Source organism: Triturus cristatus, chromosome 8 (assembly GCF_964204655.1).
Source record: "Triturus cristatus chromosome 8, aTriCri1.1, whole genome shotgun sequence".
Lineage (NCBI taxonomy): Eukaryota > Metazoa > Chordata > Amphibia > Caudata > Salamandridae > Triturus > Triturus cristatus.
In genome coordinates, this window is record NC_140591.1 from 1,642,756,058 (window position 1) to 1,642,784,050 (window position 27,993).

Genomic DNA, 27,993 nt, shown 5'->3' on the forward strand with positions numbered 1-27,993 from the left:
GTATGTAGTAATTGGTATTGGTGTGTCAATGGTTTCAAATATGGTACTCTGTATTTACAGTGAGTGATGAAAGGTTATACCAGTGTATGATGAGGTGTATCAGATCGTCACGTGGATGATGTCATCAGTGATGTCATTTGAGATGTCATCAGTGATGTCATCAGTGATGTCATTGACCATGTCATGAATGATGCAAAATGTGACATCATCAGCAGTGCATTGCGGGCGCGCGAGTTATAGTTAGCAGAACTAACTGTAACGGAGGAATTTCTATGGTTTTGTACGAGTGAAATGGCCAGCTAACTGTAAGACCCCTGAAACCTATGTTTTTTTCTGTGAATTTCTAAGGTTTTTTAAATGCTAATTTCTAACTATAACGTCTCTGAAACCTATGTTTTTTTTCAGTGAATTTCAAAGATTTTTTAAATGCTAATTTTTAAGTAATAGTTATACCTATTTTTTTGTACTGATTTTCTACAGTTTTTTAACTGTTCATTTATAAATATTGTATTCATTAAATAGCATTATATATTTTTCTGAAAATTGCAAAAAAAATAAAAAAAAATCAAACTGAAATATTGATGAATTTTTTTGTTTTCATTTGTATTTTTATATATTTATATTATTTTCTTTAAAAAAAAATCTCAATTTTTTTTCCGGAGTTGCGCACTCAAAGCGTACACATCACGGTGGGTGCACGGATTCTAGCCGCTATTTTAGAAAAGTCATGAAGGATCCGCGTACGGTGTGCGAAGGCTGCATGTTTTTCAGTTACATCATATACATTTAATATTACATGATGTGCGCGATCGGTATGCGACCAGTCCGCGACTCCTGCTCCAGCGCATTCGGGACACATGCGCATTACGGTACGAGATGCTTGCGCGGTGGCGGTTCCTGCGTGATGTCATATATACGTGCTGGGGCGCGCTGGGTGCGCAACTCCCGCAAAAAAATGTTATGTTCCAAAATGATATGTATTTGTCTTTAATATACATATTAGGGCAAGAGATTATCTAAAATAGTCATAAAAATAACATATTTGTACTTATAATAAACGTATATTATTTTTAAATATATTTTCGTGAAGTCGGGTGCGTGCATCGTGAGTGCAGAGAACCAGGTCAGCAGTGGTGCTGTAAATCCAGAGAAACCAGGTCAGTAGAGCCATTGTAGAGCCAGAGAACCAGGTCAGCAGAGCTGCTCTAGAGCCTAAGAAGCAGGTCAGCAGAGCTGCTCTAGAACCAGAGACCCAGGTCAGCAAAGCTGCTCTAGAGCCAGTGACCCAGGTCAGCAGAGCTGCTCTAGAGGCTGAGAGCCAGGTAAGCAGAGCTGCTGTAGAGCCAGAGAAACCAGGTCAGCAGAGCTGCTTTAGAGGGAGTGAACCAGGTCAGCAGAACTGCTTTAGAGCCAGAGAAAAAGGTCAGCAGAGCTGCTCTAGAGCAAGAGAACCACCAGGTCAGCAGAGATGCTATAGAGCCATAGAACCAGGTCAGCAGAGCTGCTCTAAAGGCAGAGAACGAGGTCAGCAGAACTGCTTTAGAGCCAGAGTCCCAGGTCAGCAGAGCTCTTTAGAGGGAGAGAACTAGGTCAGCAGAGCTGCTCTAGAGGCAGAGAACCAGGTCAGCAGAGCTGCTCTAGAGGCAGAGAACCAGGTCAGCAGAGCTGCTTTAGAGCCAGAGACCAAGGTCAGCAGAGCTGCTCTATAGGCCGGGAACCAGGCCAGCAGAGCTGCTGTAGAGCCAGAGCAACCAGGTCAGCAGAGCTGCTCTAGAGTCAGAGAACCACCAGGTCAGCAGAGCTGCTGTGGTGGTGGTATTGGTGGTGGTGTTAGTGGTGATGTTAGTGGTGATGTTATTGGACATGGTGGTATTGGTGGTGATATCAGTGATGGCATTTGTGGTGGTGGTATTGGTGGTGTTAGTGGTGGTGGTATTGGTATTGGTGGTGGCATTTGTATTGGTACTGGCGGTGGTGGTATTGGTGATGGTGACATCGGTGGTGGTTGTGGTGGTATTGGTAGTGGTGGTAGTATTGCTGGTGTTGGTATTGCTGGTGGTGGTAGCATTCGTGGTGGTGGTATTGGTGATGGTATTGGTGGTGGTATTAGTGGTGGTGGTATTGGTGGTGGCAGTGGTATTAGTGATGGTATTGGTTGCGGTATTGGAAGTGGTGTTATTGGTATTGGTGATGGTATTGGTATTGGTAGCAGTGGTATTGTATTGGTGATGGTGGTATTGGTGGTATTGGTGGTGGTGTTATTAGTTGTGGTGATGGTATTGGTGGTGGTGGTATTGGTATTGGTGGTGGTGGCATCGGTGGTGGTATTGGTGGTGGTGGTATTGGAGGTGGTGTTGGTGGTATTGGTGGTGGTGGTGGTATTGGTGGTGGTGGCAGTTGTGATGGTATTTGAGGTGATATTGGTGATGGCATTGGTGGCGGTGGTTATTGGTGGTGGTGGTATGGTTGGTGGTATTGGTATTGGTATTGGTATTGGTGGTGGCATTTGAATTGGTACTGGTGGTGGTATTGGTGGTGGTGGTTGTATTGATGGTGGTGGTATTGGTGGTGGTGGGGTGGTGGGGGTATTGGTATTGGTGGTGGGGTATTGGTGGTGGTGATATTCATGATTGTGATATTTGTGGTGGTGGTGGTATTGATAAAGGTGGGGGTATTGGCATTGGTTGTGGTGGTATTGGTGGTGGTAGAATTACTGGTGGTGGTATTGGTGGCGGTGGTGGTATTGGTAGTGGTGGTATTGATGGGGGTGGTGGTAGTGGTGGTGATATTGGTGGTGGTGGTATTGGTGTTTGTGGTGGTATTGGTGGTGGTGTAATGGTAGTGGAATTGGTGGTGATGGTGGTATTGGAGTTTGTATTGGTGGTGGTATTGGAGGTGGTCTAGGTGGTTGTGGTATTGGTTGTGGTGGTGGTATTGGTGGTGGTATTGGTGGTGGTGGTAATGGTGGTGGAATTGGTGGCGATGGTGGTATTGAAGTTGGGGTGGTGGTATTAGTGGTGGGATTGGAGGTGGTATTGGTGGTATTAGTATCGGTTATGAGAGAAAAGGCATAGCTAGAAAATAGATAGACAAGAGTGAAAGAGAGCAAAAGTGAGATGTCGAGTTGTTTGGGTAAATTAGTGAAAGCAAACAAATATTTTGTGAGAGAAATAAGATACCTGGGTAAATTTGTTCTTTCTTAAAATGGTTTTTAAAAATAATACCCGTGGGTACTCATAAAAGGGGCAAAAAAATACAAAATGTAGGGTATCCTGCGGAGATCCCAGATCGCAGCCGCAAGGACCCTTTGTTTCAACATCTCTTGTAAACCCTGCGGGAACAGATAAAATGTGATGCAAAAGATCCAATCTGAATCTAGTCATTAAAAATCTATCATTTTTGTTATAGATGTATGCCAGGTAGGGTTCTAAGCCTAATGATGACTTCGTTAATATGTGGGCTCTCACTGAAACTTTCAATATTTCACTGTCTTCCCTTGCACAAACTAAGCGCCGGAGGCATTCAGACTTTATGACCCCCTTTACTTGGGGAGTCAGTGTCATGGGCTCATCAAAATATTTTGCAAATACCAACCATTTCAGGGTGTCCTTTACATATTTAATCCAGGGTATACGATAGCCTTTATCTCTATTAATACAGTCCTCGAGTATTTGTCTGCTTAGGGTAGCCTCAGGGTTGGTCCAAATTTTGATCCAACACATTATTGGTTTGATACTTAACCTGTCACTGATATAAGGAAGGCCTAGCTCCTCATGGACGATGTAGGCAGGCGTGCTTTGAGGTACTTGCAGAATCCTTCTGAGGAACTTATTTTCCTCCAGTTGTATCAACGAGGTGTTTCTGAAGCCCCATACCTCGCTCCCATACAGGGTTTTGGCACAGCATATCGAGTTATACAAATGCAGTATTTCGTTTGAACCATCAGTCATTATATGTCCAATGGTAATAATGCCTTTGCCAATACATTATTCCCATGAAAGTACTTCATTATTTAATGTTAGCTTTTTATTATACCAAATAGTAGTCTGTGCAATAATATGTATATGAGAATTATGGGAGGCAACTAAAGAATCAGCTACAGCTGCAGAGTGAGTGAGAATAGGGGATAAAAAGCTCCTAGGGGGCTGAGATAAAAGAATTGCTGTGTTTAACGAAAATTGTGTATAATGGCCTGCTCTAATAGGCTCCATGCAGTTAATATCGTATGTGGGTTGTCTGAAAGAAAAGTCCAGATTTGTTTAATTGTAAAGGCAGAATGGTAACGTCTAAGATTAGGGAAATTAACTCCTCCTAATTCTTTAGGTTGTTGAAGATGGTTTAATGAGATCCTAATCTTGCGATTATTCCACAAGAATTTGATCAAGGAATGGTTGATGGTTTTAAAGAAAGAGATTGGAAGAGTAACAGGAAACATAGACAGATAGAAATGAATTATCAGAAGCAACATCATTTTAATTGTTGCTAATCTGCCCCACCAGGACAAAAATAATGGGGACCAACTATATATTAACACCGTACGTTTTGTAATTATCTCAGTAAGGTTGATTTTAATGGTTCCTTTAATGTTATTTGTATATAAAATACCTACAAATTTTATACTTTTTGAGTTCCATTTAAACCCTGTATCTTTAAACATGTCTGGGAGACAATGTTTATTTAAGGGAAGGACCTCGGATTTATCAATATTGAGTTTATACCCTGAAACTATAGAATACTTCCTCTATAATGAGCAAAACGCCAGCACAGAAGTGATAGGGTTTGATAGATATGGTAAGATGTCATCCGCATATGCAGTAAGTTTGATGTCCGTGTTTTTAAATTGAAAGCCCATAAACTGTGGAGAACTGCAATTGTTTCCAAAAAGGGTTTTAAGGCTAGAATAAATAAAAGTGGAGATAAAGGGCAACCTTGTCTGGTTCCTCTGTGAAAGGAAAAATAATTGTATTGACATCCATTAACCCAAATGGAGGTAGAGGGTGCAGAATATAACAGCTAAATAACAAATGATTTGAGGACTAAAGCCATGCCATTGTATTGCTCCAAAAGGAATTCCCGATTCACTCTATTGAAAGCTTTTCCGGCATCCAGCATTATGGAAGCAACAGGTGAATTAACTTTGGAGGCCAAATGAATTATATTGAGGAAAGTTCTAGAATTGTCAGTAATTGAACGTCCTCTTACAAACCCTGCTTGATGTATACTACTTAAATCAGGAATGACCTGATTAATACGGAGAGCCAATAATTTGGCAAAAATCTTACAATCCGTGTTAATTTAAAGAGATAGGTCTATAATTACTACAATAAGAAGGGTCTTTGTCTTTTTGGGAATCAAACAGAGCATAGCTTGAGTGAAGGATACTTGCGTCTTCCCAAAGCTGAAGACTGATTTATCAGAAGCAACAGTCGAGGAGCAAGTAATTGTTTGAAACGAAGAAAGAAACGTGCAGAAAATCCATTTAGCCCAGGGGTTTTATTCTTTGGAAGTTGATCATTAGCATTTGTAAGTTCTTGTTCTAAGGTTGGACTATCGAGAGATGCAGGTCAACAGTGTTTTTGAAGCTTTGGGAATAGTTTGAAAATATGCATCTATCTGATCACTTGAAGGGGAGGACTCAGTGGTATATAGAGTAGTATAGTATTCAGTGAAGCATTATAATATCTTAGAGTCACTAACATGCCTGACCCCTGTGTTGTCCATAATAGCAACAATCCTCGATTTATGTTTTTTTAATTTTAAGGTAGATTTGCCAGTTTTATTACGACCACTGTACATTTTAGCATTAAACTTGAGCAGACTACTGAAAGCATAATTCCAGGACTGTTTATGATATATTGCATTTTAGCTTTAATGAGTTTGGACAAATTATCTGCATGGTTTGAAGAAAAATATTCATGTTATGAGGCCTTAATTTGTTATAAGATTAATGTTGCATCTTTAAATGCCTTCTTTTTTTCATTGGCGACAAAATCTATTCTAAATCTCCTGGCAGTTGCCTCAAACGAATCCCAAATAAAGTTCATCTGTGAGTCCGAGGGAAGATTAGTCTTAAAAAAGTCTTGTAAACACAATGAACATTTCTCTGTAAAATGAGTATCTAACAAAAGGGCATTATTAAATCTCCATCTGCATGAGATGGGTGTGGGAGTGGGACAATCCAGATCTACAATGACAGGGGTGTGATCTGAAATAAGAATTGAGGCCTATCTCAGCATGCGTCATGAATTGAAAATACGATTGCGTGAAAAATATGTAATGTATTCTAGAATGGGACCAATGAACAGGGGAGAAGAAGGAGAACTCTAAAACATCAGGGTGAGAAATTCTCCAAATATCTATCAACCCTCTAGAAGTATTAGCTTTGTGGAAGGTCTTTTGCATTTTATTTGGGATATATTTGGTTTGGGATTTCTCATCTAAGAAAGGATCCATAAGTTGAATATAATCGCCACCCACTATAAGATTTTCTGAAGCATGGGAAGAAAGAAGAGTGGAAAACTCATTCCAAAATACTAAGTCTATATCATTGGGACCGTAGACATTACATATAGAAAACTGAGTGTCATTCACTTTAATATGTAGTAAAAACCATCTACCATTATTATCTTTAACTTCATTTAGCAAAAGAGTACATAACGATTTGTGAAATAATATTATTACACCATTGTTATTATTCACCGCTGGAGATTTAAAAAACATTTCCAACCCATTGTCTTCGTAAGGATAGTATATCTTGTTCCTTAAGATGAGTTTTTTGTTGTAAAGCAACATGGCATTTCAATTTAGTAAGGTGAGACAACACTCTTTGCTTTTTAACAGGGTTACAAATTCCCTTAACATTCCATGAGATAATACGTAATCCACTCATCTGGGGGATATATAAAGAGTTTTAAAAAAGCACAAATGAAACCTAAAATAATTAAAGTACTTAATCAACCATAACCAAAATGATAGAAAATAATGCAAGTCCAGATACACATGAATTCCATTAAACAAAGAAGCTATATTAAAATATAGAATTTGAAAAAAACAGTCAACGTGTTTTCCAAAACCGATCTGGTCAGGTAGAAAATAGCAGAGAACCACAAGAACAAGTTTGCTTATAGAAAGGGTCGCTGTATTATACTGAAGAAAAAAGAAGAAAGAAAATGGAAGAAGAGATAAGATAAGAGGTGAGAAAGGGACAAGAGGAACAAAAGGAGAAAACCATCTCCACTGAAGCACATATGTAGGAAAGATGACAAAAAGACTAAAGACTTTAGCCATAGCAATCACAACCAGAAAAACATTAATGTTGAAAGGTGGAATTAGAAGGACAGACGCCACTCCAAAGAGGAACACCGAGAATAAGTAGATGTAATATCGACAAATAATGGAAGGACAATATTAATGAAAAGAGAACATAACCAACACTATGCAAAGGGTCTTACCAAATATTAGGGAGACAATACAACCAAGCAAAACACGGAAAATGAAACAAATGGACAATACGAACAGAGATATCGTCCTCAAATAAGATACGGGTCGGAACCTGTGAAACAAAAGAGAGAGAACAATTAGGTTTTACTGAGTTCCATATCTTCTCCCTTGTACACATGAATAAATTTCTTGAGCTCTGCAGGATCCTCGAAGGTGATCGTTTTGTCTTTACATGTTACTTTGAAAAAACAAGGATGGATAAGACCATAATGAGCATTCATAGATCGAAGCTTAGGTCTGAGGTCTAGAAACACTTTTCTTGATTAGCTGTGTGCTTAGAAACATCTTAACTAAAGAATTTTTTTTGACCTGACCAAAGCATCTCTTTACGCTGTTTAGCTGCTGTAATAGTCGCCATTAAATTAGAGTACAAAAGAAAATAGGCAATGATTTCTCGTGGTCTGCTTGAAGCTGATACGTTGAGAGGACCTAACCTGTGCGCATTCTGAATATTAAGGTCTACAAATTTCGATAGGCCTACTATTTGTGGAATATGCGCCTTCTAGAAAGTAATCATGTCGGAGCCCTCAGAACCTTCCGATATACCATAAATTCTTAGGTTATTACACCTGTTTCGATTTTCCAAATCGTCTGATGTTTTCTTCAGTTGAGCAACCTCTTTAGATAAAATATTCACTCTAGTGACAACATCCTGTGCATCACTAATCCTTTGTTCAATGTCTATAAGTCTTAAGTCCAGGCTAGACCATTTCTCTGTAATTCTTTAAAGCGTTGCTGTGATATCCGCCATGAAAGGTCGTCTATTTCTCAGTTCATCCATAATATCCTCTAAGGTCAAAGGTAGAGGTGATTTGTTTGGGGAGGAAGGATCTTAAAAAACTGTTTTGTAAGTAAAGGGGCCAATAGCCTCGGAAGGAAAAAATGGACGACATAGCCATGAGGAGGCAGGAGTAACAAGCTAAACGCCGATCACATTGCAGAATTTAAGACTGAAGCCAATCAAAAATATGGCCGGAAAGTGGGAGAAGCTTCCCCCACTATACTGTATACAGCATCTCTTGACGAGACAGCACATGCGATGCCTAGGCGAGACCTAAAAATATCAAAGTGGACGCCATGCTTAAATAAAGCGCGGCACCCGTTCACATAAACATTAGGCGAATGGCGGCCCATGAAGCGGCCATCATGGGAATAAAAAAGTAATGATAAAAGTGAAAGCAGTTGCCGCGCTACAACATGAAGCATGGCACCCATGCATAATAAACATAAGCGCATGGTGGCCCGTGATGTGGGCGCCATGGCGATAAAACAGAAATTAAGGAAGTAGTCCCTTAAAAAACACGATACCGACCTACAGGGAAACTACACTGTAGTTGGCTGGTGCTCCCTTCCATAAAACAGAAGTGACAACTCGGGAGCGCCAGCCAATAAGGAGCCAGGAAAGTAGAGCAATGCTGTAGTGAACCAATAGCAAGCAGTAGGTGAGATTATACTCCGTATAGGATTACATCAGGCCTTGCAGACAGTGCATGTTGTGAGAAGTTGGCCTGGTATATGCTGTCCACTAGTTATAGTGGGCACCTTGCACCAGTCCAAACAACCCCTTATCGATGATAGGTTAAAGACAACCTTATTTGAAAGCTATCCTAGTGGTAGCTATGGAGAGCAGACTTCAGGCTAAATCTTGAAGGAATGTAAAGCAGTTTGTTTTACCAGTCTATAATCTCTTGAATGACCAAATGAAAGGAGAACCACACCAGGTATATATATAAAATATATGTATTTATTACAAAACACACCCTCCTAGTCTCTTAATGAGCCTAGAGGTCAAAGCACATGTGTTACAATTAAAATATCACAGTAAATTAGCACAATATACGATAGGCCCTAGGGGCGAACTAAACCTTATATTAAGAAAGTGGTATAAGAACCACGACTTGACTAGACACAGTGCCTAGAGCACGTAGAATCACTGAGACCCCAAGGAACCACACAAAGTAGTGACACAGGAGACCCACGGGGGACACGTGCAGTGTGTGAACACAGGCACGAGCCCCGTACTAGTCTATGGGAAAGTCGTGGTTGGAAATTTAGAGGCTAAGGACACTTAAAGGTGGACTAGGAACAAACCCTTTTGCACTTAGAGGGTTCTAGGGCCAACACCCATGGGAGCACCGGAGTACTCGTGTTACCAAACCCAGGAAAGCCGGGTGCATAGGTGTCAAATGGTGTCGGGCGTCTTCGTCGATTTCAATGGCAAGATGCTGCAAAGTGCTGCTGCCGGGAAGAGGAGAAGTGTCCGAAGAGATCCAAGCCGGGATTGAAGATGTGAAGAACCTGAAAGCACAGGGGACAGAGTCTGGGTCACTTGCTAGTGACCAGGGGCACGATAGACGAATGTCCACTGATGCCAGGTGCTTCAGGTGCTAAGAGGGGAAGCTTGACTCTTCAGCCACGAGGACCAGGAGGTGTCGACGACAACCAGGAGCTGGATTCGAGCTGTCCCACAAAGGATGTCGAGTGCTGCAGCATCGGTGCCCGGATTGGACACAACAAGCCTTGGCAACAGCAACCCACGCAGGAAGAGGAAAGATGCTTCGGTGCAGACCAGCAAGGTCCTGGGGACTCCCCAAGCCATGGAGAGTCGGGGCACATCTGGAGCAACCAGGGAAGCCCAATTAAAGTCAGTTGCCTTCACAGGGACCCACCAGTCAACGGCCCAAGGATTGCGAAGGGACCTCGAGAGAAAACACAAAGGGCCAGCTCACGGAACACTTGTGGAGTTTAGGTGGGCAATATTCGGTGCCAATGCTGCTCGGGGTCAGGGCTACAAGTAGCCCAAAGCTCAGCTGCCGAGATTGCCTCAAAGCTGATGCTTCTGCAAATCATCGCGGTGTCCAGGGATTCGGGTTGCAGGGTCTCCACAAGGGATACAGGCCTCAGAGTTGCTGAACACGCAGATAGACATCAGAGACCACAGGAACCCACCTCCTGTGTTGCAAAGTTCTTCGGAGTCCTCAGGAGTTTTGGAGATGCAAACTGGACTGTTGCGTCTTTGGTGCCTGCCAAGAGGGGAGTAACTCCTTTACTCCTTGAGTGATTCTTCAGTCATCTAGCGTCGTGCAGATCATCGAAGTTCCCGAATTCAGTTTCAGAGTTTCGTCCAGGGATATCTAAAGTTCTGTAGTCAGCAGTTCCTCCTTTATACCCAAGGAAGGGGTTGGACTAACTCAGGGGACCCACCTATGGGAGGGTTTGGAAAGAGGGGTGGCTACACCCATTTCCTTTGTCCTCTTTTGCACCAGAACAGGGGTTGGTAGCCCCTGCTACCGGTTTGAGCTGGACTATGCACAGGGACACCAAATGTGCCCCCAGTGCAGACTTCAAAGAACTCTTGGAGTGCACCCACCCAGCCCCAATCCACTAAAGCCTGTCTGGGAGGTGATAACACCTCCCTGTGACAGGAAACCTATTGTCCAGGTCTCCCCTGCTGGAGTTTCGGTCAGCAGCAGGAGGCCAGACTCGTGTCTGTGGCTGGCAGCATCCATTTTGTGATGCCAGGGCTCTGTTAGCTGGTACCTGGTGTACCGGTGCTGTCATGTCTCTCCCTCTAGAAGGGTGGGATCATACTCCCACACCAGTTACTGGTGTGGGGGTATGATTCCAAGGTGTTTGACACCAAACACAACATGTTTCTGTGCAGCCATCCCAAAGTTAGCATTTACCACAAGGTTATAATGCACTTGAGAGTATATGGTCAGGCTGCATCACATAAAACGCCGGAGAATAGATTCTGAAGGCTGCAGAGGGGCTCTGCTCATGCATGGGCACCCTCTCACATAAAACCAAGCACCCTGCTTTCAGGATTGATAAGGCCTGCCATAGGGGTGACTGATAGTTGTATATGTGCAGTGATAGGGTGAGATATAGTGAACCTATATCTCTGTATGGGGTGCATGCACCACCTTACTCTGGCTGCAGTAGCAGACCTGTGATGTCATTTTGGATGGCTTCCCAGTGGTGGCATAATACATGCTGCAGCCCCTGGTAGGCCTCTGGGGTAACTATGCCCTGGGTACATAGTGTACCATATACTAGGGACTCATAAGTGTACCCCAGAATCCAATCTGGAGTGTACCTAAAGTACATGTAATCAATTTAAGGGAAAAAGCAGATAGACTGGGGTCCTGAATTCCAGCCAAACTAAGTCGAAAACCAGCAAAACACCTGGAAAAAAGTGGGGGCAACCATGTAGTCAGATTCCACCTTCTTACTCATGTACGCTGCCTAGGCTTGACCTAAACAAGGACGCGGAAATGGTGAAAGCAATGTGAGCTCTCCAAACACCTGCTGCACTTTGTGTCACCCGGTTACTGTGGAGCCTCATAAACCACCACTTCTGAGGCATCCACTTCCCACCCAAAACAACAAGTTCAAGGCTCTTACTCAAAGGGTTGCTATTGTGGCTCCTATAGAGGTAACAATGCCAGAGGTAGAGGTAGGGGTTTCTCTCTTGTGGAGCAATACCCTCCACCAAACAGTGACTACTCTCTCCTGCCCCCTTATCATACAACACCTGTCAGGGGCAGACTACAATATTTTCTACCCACATGGCAATCCATCACATCAGAGAAGTGGGTTTTAGCCATTATCCAATATGGCTATTGCCTGGAGCTCATTACCACGCCTCTCAGTATTTCACCTTGCGCTCACAGCCTGTCAAAGGAACATCAAACATTACTCAAACAAGAACTTTAAACTATTGTGTTGAAAGGAGCTATAGAACCCGTCCCTCCTCAATATCAGGGCTCGGTATACTCTCTGTACTTCCTAATCCCCAAAAAGGATGGGTTCTTACTGCCACTCCTGGATCTTAGGCTGTTTAACAAATAGATTCTATCAGAGCACTTCCACATGGTCACCTTACTAGATGTAATTCAACTTCTTTAACAGGGTGACTTTATGGCCACACTAGACCTAAAGGACACCTACTTCAACATACCAATACAAACAACTCATCACAATACTTATGATTTGTCTTTCGAGGCAATTACCAATTCAACATTCTCCCCTTTGGGAAGATTACTGCACCACAATTGTTCACCAAATGCCTAGCAGTGGTGTCAGCTCATCTGTGCATACAAAATGCCCAAGTATTCCCATATATGGACGACTAGCTTATCAAAGCCAACACTCACCACCAGTGTCAACAACACACTCAGATGACAATAGATCTACTCTACTGTTTTGGATTCACTGTTTTGGATTCACTGTCAACATTCCCAACTCTCACCTGCATCCATTGCAAGTTCAGCCATACTTAGGGGCAGTCCTAAATACACAAATAGGACTAGCCTATCCCAATCCCGCAAGAGTCCAGAACTTACAGGCATGTTGCCCCAGTTTCAAACAAACCAACAACTCACAGTGAAGACAGTCATAGGTATTTTTGGGATAAAGGCCTCCTGCATCACCATAGTACCCTATGCACTAATACGAATGCGTCCATTACAGGAATGTTTAGCTTGGCAGTGGTCTCAGTTATAGGGTCAGTTAGAGGATCTGGTGTTGATAGTCCGCCACACTCACCGCTCTATGCTGTGGTGGTATACCACCAACCTGTTGAAAGGGTAGAGTTTTCTCGACAACGGATGCATCAAAGATGGGATGGGGTGCATACCTAGGAGACCTCACAGTACAGGGTCTCTGGGATTCCAATCACTGAGGTCTCGACACCAGCTACCTACAGCTTCAAGCTGCTCACCTAGCACTCAAAGTATTCCTACCTCACCTGACTTGCAATGGTGTCCTTGTGCAGATGGAAAATATGACACAATATGACAGCCATGTAATACCTCCAGAAACATGAAGCGATAAGGTCTCCACAATTGTGTCACCTGTCTCAGACCATCTGGAAATGGACTCTACATCAGAACATTCACCTGTTAGCGGAATACCTTCTGGAAATAGACAACAACTGATTGTGGGTTGCAGCAACAACTCCATAAAGGGGAACTCCACCCTCAAGTCCTCCTCCCAAGTTTCCAGAGGTGAGGTTCCCTCACATACACCTTTTTGCAACCCCAGAAAATGCAGAATACTTTACTTTTGCCTCCATGTTCTCTCACCCACTACCCAAGGGCAACACACTATGGGTTAGTTGCTAAGGGATATTTGCCTATGCTTTTCCGCCTCTCCCTCTCCTTCCATTTCTGGTTCAGAAGCTCAGGCAGACGTATCTTACAATGATCTGGGCTCATCAACCCTGGTTCACAACACTTCTAGACCTCTCTGTATTCCCCACAAGAAGCTTCCAAACAGGCTGGATCTTCTCAATCAGAACTATGGAGAAATCAGGAACCCAGATCCCAAAACTCTAAACCTAGCAATTTGGCTTCTGAGGTCATAGAGTTTGGTTACCTCAACTTGCCACCAGAAAGTATGGACATTCTTAAGGAAGCCCATAGCCCTACCACTAGACCTTGCTATGCAGCAAAGTGGAAAAGCTTTGTCTGCTACTGTCATTTAAAGCAACTTGACCCTTTCAAAGCCACAGAACAATACATTGTCTGCTACCTACTTCCCTTACAAAAGGCTAGGTTATAGCTCACATCTAGAACCGAGCACAAAGACCCAGAAGAACTAAAGTCACTATGTCTGCAAAAGAAGCAGTGGAGCTATCTTTAACATACAACTCTCCCCCCACAGCCTCCCCTAGATCCAAGATCCAAGTGATCACCGGTTTTGGAAGGGATCTCTGCCCCCTGAATTCCTCAAGACCACCAGCCCTCCTCATTACCCTACCCAGGGCCCCCCTCATAAAGAAACACAACAAAGTGGGGTCCTCTACCAACTGCGTGCTCATTAATTGCAGATCAGCCTCCAAACATGCAACAGAATTAGCAGAAACCATCCTCTCCCATGACATTGACATCGTGTTCATCACTGAGACTTGGCTTAATGAGCTCTCCGCTCCAATCCTAGATGTGTTGGTGCCCCCAGGCTACACTATCATCAACAAGGACAGAAAAGATCAAAGTGGTGGAGGTATAGCAATCATACATAAGAACAACATTGCCATTATGGAAGTGAACACCTTCAATTACAGCACCATTGAATGTCTTTCCGCCAACATCAAGACAAATGACAATAGAGCAATACTCTGCCATCTTCTATACCATCCCCCAGGCAACACCTCTGCATTCGGGGAACACCTCTCCGACCTGATTGCTCACAAAGACCTCAACCTACGGTGGAATGATACTAACAACCCGCTAATTCAAACCCTAAACAATCTCCTCCAGGACAATAATCTTTCCCAACTCTGTTCAGTAGAAACGCACAATAAAGGAGCAACCTTAGATGCCATTATCGCTCATCGTGACGCAGTTACGATCGACCACATCCTCCCCGTGGACTGGTCCGACCACCACAACATCCTATTCCACATCAACCAATAGGTTCTTTTCCAGCCCCCCTGGCAAAACCCCCCCCAAATGGTCTAGAAATCTAACCCAGATTCCCCTAGCCAACCTAGAGGAAAGGATATGCTTGATCCTTCCCCTCACCTCTGATCTCCTCACCACAACTGAGCTCACCTCGCACTTCAACTCAAATATGATGTCCATTCTTGATCAAATAGCACCCCGGAAATTGAAAAAAAAACCTGAAAAATCCCATCAAGGTCATGGTTTAACACTGACATCAACTCAGAAAGGAGACAACTAAGAGCCACAGAGAGACTCTGGAAAAACAACCCTTCCACTATCCTCCGGGAGCAACTCAAAGCAGCCCGCAGGAAGTAGAACAAACACATCCAGAACGAAAAAACCTCGTTTTTCTGCACCACGCTAGACAATGCAAAAAACAGTCCCAGGGAGCTCTTTAACATCATCAGACAGCAAACCTCCAAGCCTACTACCTCCTCAATGCAGGCTTACAAAGAACTCTGCGACAACTTCGCCAACTTCTTTGAGGACAAGATAAACAAGATTGAGCTCTCAATGGACTTCAACATCACCCCCTCCCACAAGAGCATCTTGCTTGGGACAATCGACAACGCATCCAAGCCCCCTACAAAGCCCTGGAAATTTTTCACCCTGATACATGAAGCAGAGATAGTCAAACTGATCACCACATCCAATCCCTCCTCCCACGCTCTAGATCCTCTACCCTCACAACTGACCAAAAAGCTGAAATTCTCCCTCGCTCCACACTGGTGCAAGATCATAAACAGCTCCCTGAGAACCGGACTCGTTCCTGACTGCCTCAAAGTCGGTCAAGTCACGCCACTGCTAAAAAAAAACGGGCCCTAGACACAAAAGACATGAATAATTTCAGACCAGTCTCTAACTTACCTCTCCTATCCAAAACCCCGGAAAAATGCATGCTCCTGCAACTAACTCAGCACTTGGATAGCATCAACCTCATCGATTCCCACCAATCGGGTTTCAGAAAAGGCTGCAGAATTTAAACCGCGATCCTCAACGTCATTGATGATAGCCACAAATCACTTGATGCGGACAAATGCTGCCTTCTCGTTCTCTTAGACCTATCGGCAGCTTTTGACACGGTCGACCACAAACTGCGCATTAAGGTGCTTCAAAAAAGGGCAGGTCTTAATGAGGTGGTACTACACTGGTTCTCCTCCTTCCTCCATTACCGCACCTAAAGAATAAAAATCAAACACTTTGCATCCAACCTACACCCTGTCAGCAGGGGAGTCCCCCAAGGTTCAGTGCTCTCCCCGCAACTTTTCAACATTTACATGGAATCTCTCACAACCCTTCTCAAAAAAGCCAACATCCCCTTCCATCTTTATGCAGATGACACACAGATCTATCTCGAAATCACCTCCATTGAAGACATTCAGAGACTCAATGACACACTCAGGGAAGTTCATCACTGGCTCTCAAATAACCACCTAAAACTCAATCACGACAAAACTGAAATACTCCCCATCACTAGCAAAGAAGAGAACCCCCACATTACGGAATTGCTAAAAGCGATCGATGCGCTCAATAGCAACCGCACCCTGGCGGACTCTGTAAAATCACTAGGTATCACTCTAGACCCGAACCTGGACATGACCAAACACATTAAGAACTCCGCCAAGAGTGCCTTCCTTAACCTGAAGCTACTGAACAAAATAAAACCTTTCATCCCGTTTAATGACCTCAAACAAGCCACTCAAGCACTGGTGTTGTCTAGATTAGACTATGGAAAAGCAGCCCTCACAGGTACATCACAGTCTCACCTCGCTCCCCTCAAAACAACTCTCAACGCAGCAGCCAGAATGGTCACAGGAGTGAAGAAATTCGATCACATCTCACCCGCACTCAGAGAACTAAAATGGCTCCCAGTTGAAATGCATGCTAGTTTCAGAACAGCCTGCCTCACACACAAAGCCGTTCACACAGGCAAACCTGAGTACCTGGCCTCCAAACTCAAAAAAGCTGGCCAGACCAGGACCCTCAGGAGCTCGAACACACTACTACTCATCCCGCTGAAGGCTCGCAAACAAAAACTGCGGCCCGGTCCTTCGCGGGGAACACGCCCAAAATCTAGAACTCTATTCCCCCCGCATCAGAACCATCCCATCCTTTTCAAAATTCAAAGGTCAGCTCAAAAATGTTTTCCTAAATCGTTCCCCAGCGAAGGGACTGGAGTAGCAGAAGCGCTGATAACACTACTCCTTGGAAGAGGAGCTCTACCCAAGACTATGCCACTCGTTGAAGGCATTCCGAGTCTTCATTTCCCCTTGGTTACACAATCCGCTAAAACTCTCCGTCCATGTTATTTACTATTATTGTATTTTGTGATCTTTTGCAGAATGACTGTTGTATAGCGCTCCGATACCCTCGGGTCTGGTCAGCGCTATATAAAACTTCGGAATAATAATAATAATAATCTATACGATTACATCTCTCTGCAATGGCTGCCTATCTCCAAAATAGATAACTCCTTTCTTCATTCAAGGTACCAGTGATTAAAACCTACATGGACGGCTTAAACACATTATTCTACCATGGGTTCCACCCAAACCTTCCTGGAACCTCAATGTCATGCTCACAAGACTCATGAGCATCCCATTTGAACCCTTACACTCATGACCCCCTTCAATTTCTTTCTTGGAAGGTGGCATTTTTTGTTTGTAATTGTGCATGTTAATGAGCTCGAGGCTTTAAACTTGGAAGAATCTTTCTTCCAATTATATAGAGACAGAATAGTTTTCTGCACCTAAAAGAGATATCTAGCCATAGATTCCTTACTTTAGAATCAGAAACCAAAGTCATACCATTACCGGAGGAGGGTCTGCAAACTGAAACCGTTAAAAGTGTCTTACTAGACCAAAACGGGTCTAGACCAAGGGAAAAAGACCTGACATTCATAACGATGTAGGTGAGCAATAACATACTCTTCTACCACATACATTCCGGTGGAAGGAACCTCAGGTAAGTAAAGTCGTAAGACATAAAAACCTTGGGAATAAAATATCCATGTTTGTTATTATGACAAATCTGAGTCAGAAGCCAACCAACAACATTAATATAAAACTATCCACACCCTTAATGGGATCCAAACTCATGCCGTTCCACCTCACAATAACTGTGGACAGGAGCACATTAACAAAAGTCATAAAAGCACAAAACAAATCTGCGGCTAGATCCTGCGTCTACCAGATAATGCATTATCGAAGGTAAGTAACTTGTTTATTGCTACTCTGCAGGGCGAACTAAATCCCATAGGGAAGAAGATAAAAAATGTGTTATTGGCTTGGTTTTTCTACATAAATCTGCAAATAGAATATATTCACAGAAACATGCTTTCTTTTGAAACATATATACTTTAGGCACAATCCTTACTGAGATACAGTATAGTGGAGTAGATGGTCCGATACAGTTATTTAGGAATCTGAGTACCGTCTCCAGGTAGAACGCCTGAGGGTAAAGGAACTATGTGGAAGACCTGGTCTTTAAAAAAGATGATTAAAAATGTCTCTGTAAAGTTTGAGAGGAGGTCTGTGGACCAGTTATTTTCAATTTGATTTGAAGATCTTTATACAGCGGACTCCTGGTGTAAAGGATACACGCATTTTCAGCCTTAAAATTCTGGCCTCTTCAGGACGACATTCAAGGGCATGTATCGATGCAGGCACAGTAAATTGCATTGGTCAATAGCAAATGTGCAAATTATAACCAGGTAAACAAATTACGAGTTGAAAGTGTACTGAGCCCCAGTTGGAGCCCCTAATGCTAAAGGCGGTTTGGGAAGACCTAGGGTCGCCTACATCTAATTCAATATACTGAATCTCAGTATCCCTATGGGATTTGGCTCACCTTGCATAATAAGTGTCCTGGTTTATATACAACATAACAATATGTAAAGTAAAATGTTGAAATACTTATTTTTTGTTTTGATCCCTATAACAATTAATGTGTTATTGTGTGACTATGATATTGGCATTGAATTTATCCTGCTAGAGCTTCCCCTTTCTATATAAGGTTGTAATTTAGCCTCGGCTCTAGAACGTATATAGGCTTACCCCTTTAGTGGTACCATATTCTTCTGTTTCAGGCATTGGCTTTTTAAAGAAAACAATTTCAATAGGTTGTGAAAGACACTTTGTTTTATATTGTTGGCTTCTGTGTGTGCTCTGGGATGCTGCTTGTCAACAGGACTGTTCAGTGCATTTGACTATAATGAAGGAGGAGAAGCAGGATTACAGGTAAGTAACTATTCCCTTTCCTGTGGTCTTTAAAATAAGTTCTATCTGCATAGAAATAAGTAAATCAAAAGTTCCCAGATCATTTTTATGACACATTTTGAGCTTGAGAAAAGTCCCTTTCAAAAGAGGTCAGTGTAGCGGGTGGTACCAGAAGGAAGGCCTATGTTAGAATTCAATTTGGACTTACAAGGTAAGTTTACTTCACTTTGTTCCATACTGTACTTTGTTATTATTTTGCAGAAAGTGTGAGTCCGCCTTAACTGCATCATACAACTTTTTGGTGTCATCCAGAGCGTGGCAGATTCCTTAATATTATGGGCCATCTGCTCATAGTTGGAGCATGTGTGATGGTGCTAGCGGTGCCGAGGTGGGTCAGTGTCCCACCAGGCTGGCCATGAGTACTTACGCAAGAGGAGGTTCACCTATAAACTTGGAAAGCAGCTGAGGCCAGTGCAGCGCCTCGTTCTTCGTCATGTAATTGGTTCAAGGGTTTGTGGTGCTTAGCATTGTTCTCGTGATATCTTTGAGCAGAAATTTTATTTATTAGTTAGCAGTTGTTGATGGTAAGGGCAATACCAGATGGATGTTGGAGCACTTTACAACATTAAAGAAGGTCCAATATTACAAATATGCAAACTAATCCAAAGATCACCTTTTAATAAAATTAAAACAGAATATCATTTTTCTTGGTAGCTCTTTCAGGACCTAAAAGGCACAGAATTTTGGTCCTGGAACTACTTCCGCAACTTCTGGAACGTAATGGATATTGTGGCGATTGGTCTCTACATAGCCGGCTTCGTCTGCAGGTTGGTATCATTGTTGCTTCCTTGACCTAGACATTTGTAGCAAACACGAAGGCAGGTGAGTAAAGAGCACACTACATTTATTGACACCGCTTCCAGAGAGAATGAACAGCAACAACTGAACATTCAAATGGTAACATTCGATGACCTAGGAAACGGCATCATTACCGCTGTACGCAATGCAATCATTACTTGTTACAACATCTCCTTCCTTTCTAAATAAAAACAAAGAAAATAAAAAGAATAACGCATGCAGAATATTCTGGAAAAAATAACATAAAACAAGAATCTAGTTGTAATGCGAAAAAGAATGAGGAACTAAAGAAAAACTGAAGAGAAACCTAGCGGGAGAAACATGCTTATAGTAGGTTTTGTATATTCCAATGTTGAATGCACACAATCTACCTCCTGAAAATTAACAACCAAAACGTTTAGGTGGCATCATCTTCCTACCACTTTTGCATGGCTCACACTGTTGTTCCAATGGTACAATGAGAAGATAATTTCCCTCACTTTCTGTTACTCTTGTGCTCATATACAAATCACACCGTTGTTCTGATGGTTCAAAGGAATGATCAATGAAATGATCACTTCTGTCACCTTCAGACAAACAACGTAGGTTCATCTTATCTACCATATGTTTTGGAATCTTGTACACTCCACCAACTTTTCCCATTGATTCTCATAGCATAACGAGAAATGGCATCAACTTTTATAGGTGGACCAAACATTGACAACCCCTCAGCAACGTTGTGAGGAAGTTTGATTCTAATACAGTCCCCCACCTGCACCTTAGATTCCACCTCCCTAGAATCCCCTACCAATTCATTATTACATCTTGATCCAGATCTAGACTCCTTCTTATATGCACCCCGGCAAAACCTCATTTCCTCATTCAGGCTGTACACATGTCAAAGGTCGCCACCCTCCCCAACAGTGCATTTGTTTTATTTAGTGGTGTCTTTTATAGGTTGATCCACACCCTGTGCAGGACACTGGAGAGCTTCCCAGAGTAACCAAGGTTCCAGAGTCAACAAGATGACACTTTAAAGCAGCCTTTACTACTTTCTGCCATTGGTAAACTGATGACAAGCTGCAGTCAGTTGCTCCAGCTGTGAATTCATGTGGTATTTGAAAAGTGCAGATCTTGCCTCTAGGTCTTGTGATCCTGGGCATGGCTGGGCCTGTGAGCTTTTGAGGGAGGTATGCAGTAAGGTGATTCTAAAAGTGGGTTGGGGTTCTGGGATTCGGTGGTGCTTACTGTACCAGTTTCAATACAGCCTTGGAGTTGAGTCCATCCTTTTACCAGAGGTGCTTGATAATATAAAATGTCAAACCTGGTACCCATGCCCCTGATCCACATTACAATTGATTAGCATGTGCTATTTTCCAATTAAGTATGTGTTTTTTTCTTCTCTGTCACCATAGAGGAGGATATGTCATCTAGTGACTAAGTGGCTGACCTTCACACAGACACCTGGGTTCTAATCCTGGCTTTCGCACTTGATCAAAGAGTAGGGTATTTTGTTCAAATCATGCTAGTATGCTTCTACCATTGCAACATTTAATGAGTGCATAGGTTGCTTTTAGTGTCACCACACATTTCTGCCCCTTCTTTTTTCACTCATATTTTGTTTTTGAGAAGTTTGTTCTGGAACACTATCTAGAATACACCCTTCTTTGTCATGACTAATTTAAAAATGAAACACGCTTAGGTCAGTTTCCGAAATGTGTGCCATGTACTCTTGCATGGCCCATGGGAACATTGTCGTCTTCTCTATGTTAGCATGAGCTCAATGCAGACTGTCCGCTGCTTTGCGCATGTTACTACCTGAGTTTATTTAGCATGCGCCATTCTGAAACTTTCACAGAGAACCTACAATTCTTTTCACATTTTACATGTTCCTGGGATTTAGTCTAAACATTGTGAACGAGGTCGAACAACAATGCCCCTTGTTATCCTGTTCTGGTCAGGCCCTAGCACCTAGACAGCCTATACAGATGCACCTGTTGTTTGAGATCATGTACTTTGGTCTTACTGGGATACATGGTTAGGTAGCACTTTTTCAGGGAGAAGAGCATGACAACAACTATGATGTAGATGTACCATCTATAGAATGAGGCACGGGGTCTTCTAATATAAAATCAGCTTGCTTCTGTACAAGGGGAGGGAGGTTAGGCTATGCTGCTGTTCATTATGACAGCTCCTTTCATGATTTATGGACTACTTGCTATGCTGACCATATTTTTGCCACGTGGCACATATACTGCATGCTAGAGCATGTTAGTTAAAATAAATATTTTTAAACTTGTTCATGTCTTCTTCATATCTTATTGTGGATGAGTACAAAAGTGTGAGTGAAAAGGTGTGTCTTGCAACCGTGATTCCTGAGAGAGTCAGGAGTGTTGTGTTCTGGGGTGTCTAAGCACTTGTTCCTCTGTCAGTGAGTAGGAGGGCAAGTGAGAAAATATAGCTAGTCGGTCCCTGGCTCACGGGTATTAAGGTGGTAGGATATCTCCGTCCCTACATACTAAGGTCCCATAATCCCACGCATAGTGTTTGTGCAGAGTCCCTGCAACATGGCGCCACAAACGTTTGGTCTGGTACTTATTCACGAGAACCCTGAGTAGCGCTTGTGCTCATATAAGAATGTAAACACCCTAGGCAGTTTAGAATAAACTACTATGTGATCATAATGATCATCGTAACTAATTCAAAAGGGAACTCAGTGTACACAGTATTTTTATAAAAATATATATGATTTTTATTATTATATGTAGATTGCAAGAAACATATTAATTATATACATACCTACATTTAAACAAATAATGTAATTTCTAATTTCAAAATATTAGATTTAGACACAATACAATACAAAAGGAATACATAACAAATCAATTTGCAATATGATAATCAAGATAACACATAAGTGAAGACAAAAACAGGAACAAGAATCTTCTCAAAGTACATATATACATAAACAGAAACAGTGGCTATAATAAAGATCTTCTCAATGCGCGTTTCGACGCTAAAGAGCGTCTTCTTCAGGAGAGCCACAAATTCTTTTTCTTTATGACATGCAAGAAATATAAAAAACAAGTATAAACAATACTAAAAGACACTGAGAACCTTAACAATTATATTTCTGATATTTTGTGCTGTCGAAAGACCTTAAATATTAAACCAGAAAGACCCAAAAAGAGGACACCAAAAAAGTAGTGAAATAATGTGATTAAAAGCAAAAATTGGTGCTCAGCTTCTAGAAAAGTACCAATAAAAAAATGCATGAAGATGAAAATGATGGGAATAAAATAAATAAAGAATAAAGCATGATAAAAGAAGAAAGTCAAGTATAGGGCCCAATAGATTACCAGAGGATAATAATAATATGGAAATACCCTTACTTTTTAAGTTAGCGTTGATAGAAATGTATATTTATGTGGTTCAAAAAAGACCTAAGAGCAATGGCACAACCTCCTATAGATGAGAGAACAAGAGAACACAACCAAAATGTCGAAAAACTGTTGTTAGATATGGATGAATGTCTGATAAAATCAATGAATTTTTTTTTAAGATTTAACAATTGAAACGATAAAGCTGAGCTACATGGATATGTAATAGATGCTTACATATGTGCTGAAATGGAATAATGAAAAAGATGAACGCCGGAGGGTCCACAGGGAACATTATGAGCCGAATTGAGTAAAGGAGAAATACTAAACAAAGAATAAAAAACAGAAATAAGCAAAAAAGAATATAGATTTTTCCCCTTTTAAGAAAAGAAAAAACGATTATATCAACACGTAACAGAGAAAATATAATCAGAGAGGGAAACGGAGAATTACCTGAAACAAGATCATAGCAAATATACAGAGGCAGTATGAACAGTAAAGCAATACATAGAAGCGGTATAGGGAATGAGTCTCAAAAACATTAATGATAGTGATGTTTGATAGGCACAAAGCTATGATATTAGTAACCAAGAAAGGATATGTCCAGATATTGTAGGATGCAAATCTCTGCAAGAGAAAAAACACATGACGATAAATAGAGGGTGGCAAACGCCAAATAAATTGGAGCAAGAATATATTACTATCTGCACTCAGTGAAAACTGCCGTATGTACGGCGTGCAGAATTATATATATATGTGTCTCTGAACGGCAAAATTGAACATGGACTTACCCAAATTGCAGGAAAATCGGGCAGAGTAATGGATGTGAACCGCAAGCGTAAGTACAAACGCTAGCCAAAAGACACGATTTATAAGAATGTAGCGTGTCACGTGATAATGCGGAAGTGGGCAGGGGCTCATTCATCATGATGTGAAAATAGAAAACGGACAATGGAATGGAAATGGACAAAATATACAAAGAAGTGTTTTTTCCTTCCTTCCTCCTTTCCCCTCCAGAAAAACTCCAGAAAGTCCAGAAACTCTCCTTCCCCTTTCTTAGGAAGAAGGGCTGGGGCAGTCCCTTTCCTGACTATCTCTAGATACACTGCTGAATAAGTACAACCTTGATAATTTGGCATGAGCCGAAGGTAATCCATCTACCCTATCTGCGCTAGTAATTTTCCTTTCTCCAACTGGCCCCTCACCATCTGTGTGACTAGCCTGAGCTGTGCAAACTGACAAATTGGAATCACAATTCTAAATAAGTCTAGGGGTATATGCATTCATTCATTTCTGCCCACCTGTTAGTGTCTTTCTCTCCCAGGTGCTCGCACTTAGTCATGCCCACCAATGCAGAATTCTTTGTTGTCAACTCTGCCGCCAAGATTTAAGCCTTTTCATCTGTAAGGAAATTAAAGTTTCCGTCTAGTAAATGTATGGGTCAATGAGCGTCTACATGATACACAGTAGCTGCTCTTTGCATTAACAGTTCCCAAATTTCTTGCCACAACTCCTTGTTCCACTTCACAGAGGAATCGTGTATCTCGGGCACCTCAAACACCACTCCTGGATTTTCTACTGGGACTTGCACCAACTATTCATGCAAAACTGCAGTTTCTGCCTGTATGTGTCACATGATTACATTTGCTTCTTGTGCATTACCTGTTCTGTATAACTCAAGTGAATTCATCATCCATTGCATTAGAGAAATTTCAAACCACAAAAACACACAAACAACTATATTTGCCCAGTGTCTGTCACAGTGCAGTGAAACACTAGCAGCTGTTTTTCAAAGGGAGTAAACCACTCTCCAGCATCTGACAATGTTTCAGTCCAAAGCCCAAGAGCACCCTCTTCTTTCCTTGTTTTTCCCACATACTCTAAGTGGCACACTGCCCCTGAACTGTCATATGTAACTCAATGTCTCCTTTCAGTATTTGCCACATGTCTGAAACACATTGCTGCTTCTCTCCTGACTCAGTCATGTTTAAAAAATAGCATTTTTCATCATTTCTTTTTTCAGGATAGCGTCTCTTCATGTAAAGCACGGCTTGTCGCTCACTGACCAGTCTGATTTGTAACTGTAACCAACAATTGCTAGTTCTAACAGGCTGATTGGTTTATCTTCTCTGTAATTTTTGAAATATTCCTGCACATTACAGTCAAGGCTGAGTGCATGAAACTGTGCTACATTTTCTCGATTCAACATTACTTCAGAAGCTTCTAAATCAAACAAACGTACAAGCCATATTGTCAAATCCTCCTCCGGTCTCTTAATGTATGGCTGAGGAAAGACCTCCATAGAATTAATTAAAACCTCCTGTGAGAATTGTAAATTCACCTGCAGCTCTCCTTCAACCACATTCTTTGCCGGCGATTCAATCTGGCTATCTAAACATTCTGGCAATAAGAACTGCGACATACACACAGTTTCTCGATCTTGCACTGCCTAGTACATTTGCAACTCTTTTTTCTATGATTTATTTTCAAACAGTAAGAGATCAGAAATGTCTTTAGCTTTAACTAACTCTCTTTGTATTTCATTATGTTCTCTTTCTAACTGCATACATTTTTCATCCATGCTGAGCAATGCATTCAAAATGAGACAAATCTTTCTCTCTGAAATACCAAGTTGTTTTCCCCTTCAAAAGAAACATTCTGGAAACATTTGAGTATCTGTGTTTGCCCCTCATCTGTTAAACATGCATTAGAGGCAACTCCCCACTCTGATAACTGAGTTGGCTTCAGGAAATTTGCAACTGGAAACATTGACATTTTAGAAAACATTTTTCCCCATTTAATTTCGTATCCTGCAGAGTGATGCCAAACTGTATTGCATCGCCCTCCCAAATAATAGAAAATACTGCCTTCCCACATGAAGGCACAAACATGGCAAAGCAATAAAAACACCAGGAAATGAATTTCACTCTTATAAAATGAGACACATCAAAAGACTGTTCTCAGAATAAGGCATGAGGTTTATTTTTGCAACACTCTAACATAAAGGCTTTCCCAGATGTCAAATGAACAACATTCAAATGTATATAGAGATAAGATATATTTATATATTTGTGCAAACAATAATAACACACTTATAAGTAGACAAATGCAACTGTTAAATGCATGGAAGAAAATACATGAAATAAAATACAAGCAGATAATATGGACGTCCACTGCAAGAAATCAGAAAGATATATACACTAAATACATCAGATGATTATAACCACTGGAGACTTGAATGTGCACACAGACACATTCACACATCACAATACCATTAACTAAAAATAACACCTCAGATGATTATAACCACTGAAGACTTGAATGTGCACACAGACACACTCACACATCACAAAGTCAATTATCAAAGAAAACACATCACCCACTACAAACACTGCATCTTAGCCCACTCCAGACTGCGGGATTTACAGCCGGGGTCAAGAGCCTCAGGAAGCAAGGTTCCATCACTGAAGTAGACATGTCCGTCATTCAGGTCCAAAATCCCAGTGTCCAAGGCAAAAAAAAACAGTTTTATAATCTCAAAGCACTAGGAATTTCCAAAAGGCCCTGCTCTGCACGAAGGAAACCTACTGATTTGGCCACTCTCCATGCAAGCATTCCAAAGGCACAAGAGTTCTCACGTATCCTTCTTCACTCTCATATTTCCTAGTACCTTATCTTAACGAAGCTTGAAAACAATCTCCAAAAGTACAGAAAACAACCTTGAATGTGAATAGCCTAAACATCTTGAGTGATCTAGGGGCCTGCCTGAGTGTGCAAAAGCTCAAGCTAGACAGAGTCAGAATTCAAGATGGCGTGAGGGCCTGTCAAAGCCAATAGTAAGAACTTCATAATAATTCCCAATGTACAACACAATGCACATTTGTGCACCACTGCCTATAGAAGTACACACGTTATCTCCCTATGTGCAACATAATGCATATTTGAGCACCACTGCATATAACACTACAATCCGAGACCAAGAAGTACATTCCACACCTCTCTCTCTCATGCTTCCAAATGCACATCCCACATGTTCTGATCCTGACAAGGCTGTTCTACTCTGTGAAAGCACACCCACTCTAAAACTACAAGGAGACACAAAACAAATCTTCAAGGAAAAGTGCAGATGAAGGAAAAATGATGTTTTACATTCACGAAAACACCTAAAGTCAGTTAAAACATTGGTAGTCAAAGGTCATCAAGTGGTCCAAATATATGGGAGTGTCTCTGGCATACATTCCACGCCATGACCTTTGACTATCATAACATACATTTCTAAAATCAACTTTTTAACTCAAATCACGATTATAAAATGAAGCCCACATTAATACATTGACATTATAAAAGCATGTAACATATTACTTCATCTAAAATAGCTCATGCATATCTGTTAACTCAGCTACAGGAATAAATGTATGATGGATACACAAATAGAATCAAAAAGTTAAGTCATTGATGCTCCTAATGTTATAAACGGCTAATCCTGCAACTTCTACTATTGAAGAAGCCAAAAGTTATATACTTTGCTTAAAATAAAGGAACCTCAAAATCTTTCTCTCTCTGTCTGTTTCTCTCTCGGTCTCTCTCTCTCTCTCTCTCTCTCTCTCT

At 41.6% G+C, this 27,993-nt stretch overlaps 1 protein-coding gene across 1 annotated transcript in view; it reads left to right on the forward strand.

Moving 5' to 3' along the window:
* Positions 1 to 27,993, forward strand: part of LOC146808477 (transient receptor potential cation channel subfamily M member 2-like) — a 1,642,641-nt gene that overhangs the window by 1,209,424 nt on the left and 405,224 nt on the right. Inside the window, exon 19 of the mRNA XM_085623575.1 lies at positions 19,883 to 19,995. Coding sequence (XP_085479701.1) covers positions 19,883 to 19,995 — 113 coding nt within the window. The remainder of the gene's footprint in view (positions 1 to 19,882; positions 19,996 to 27,993) is intronic.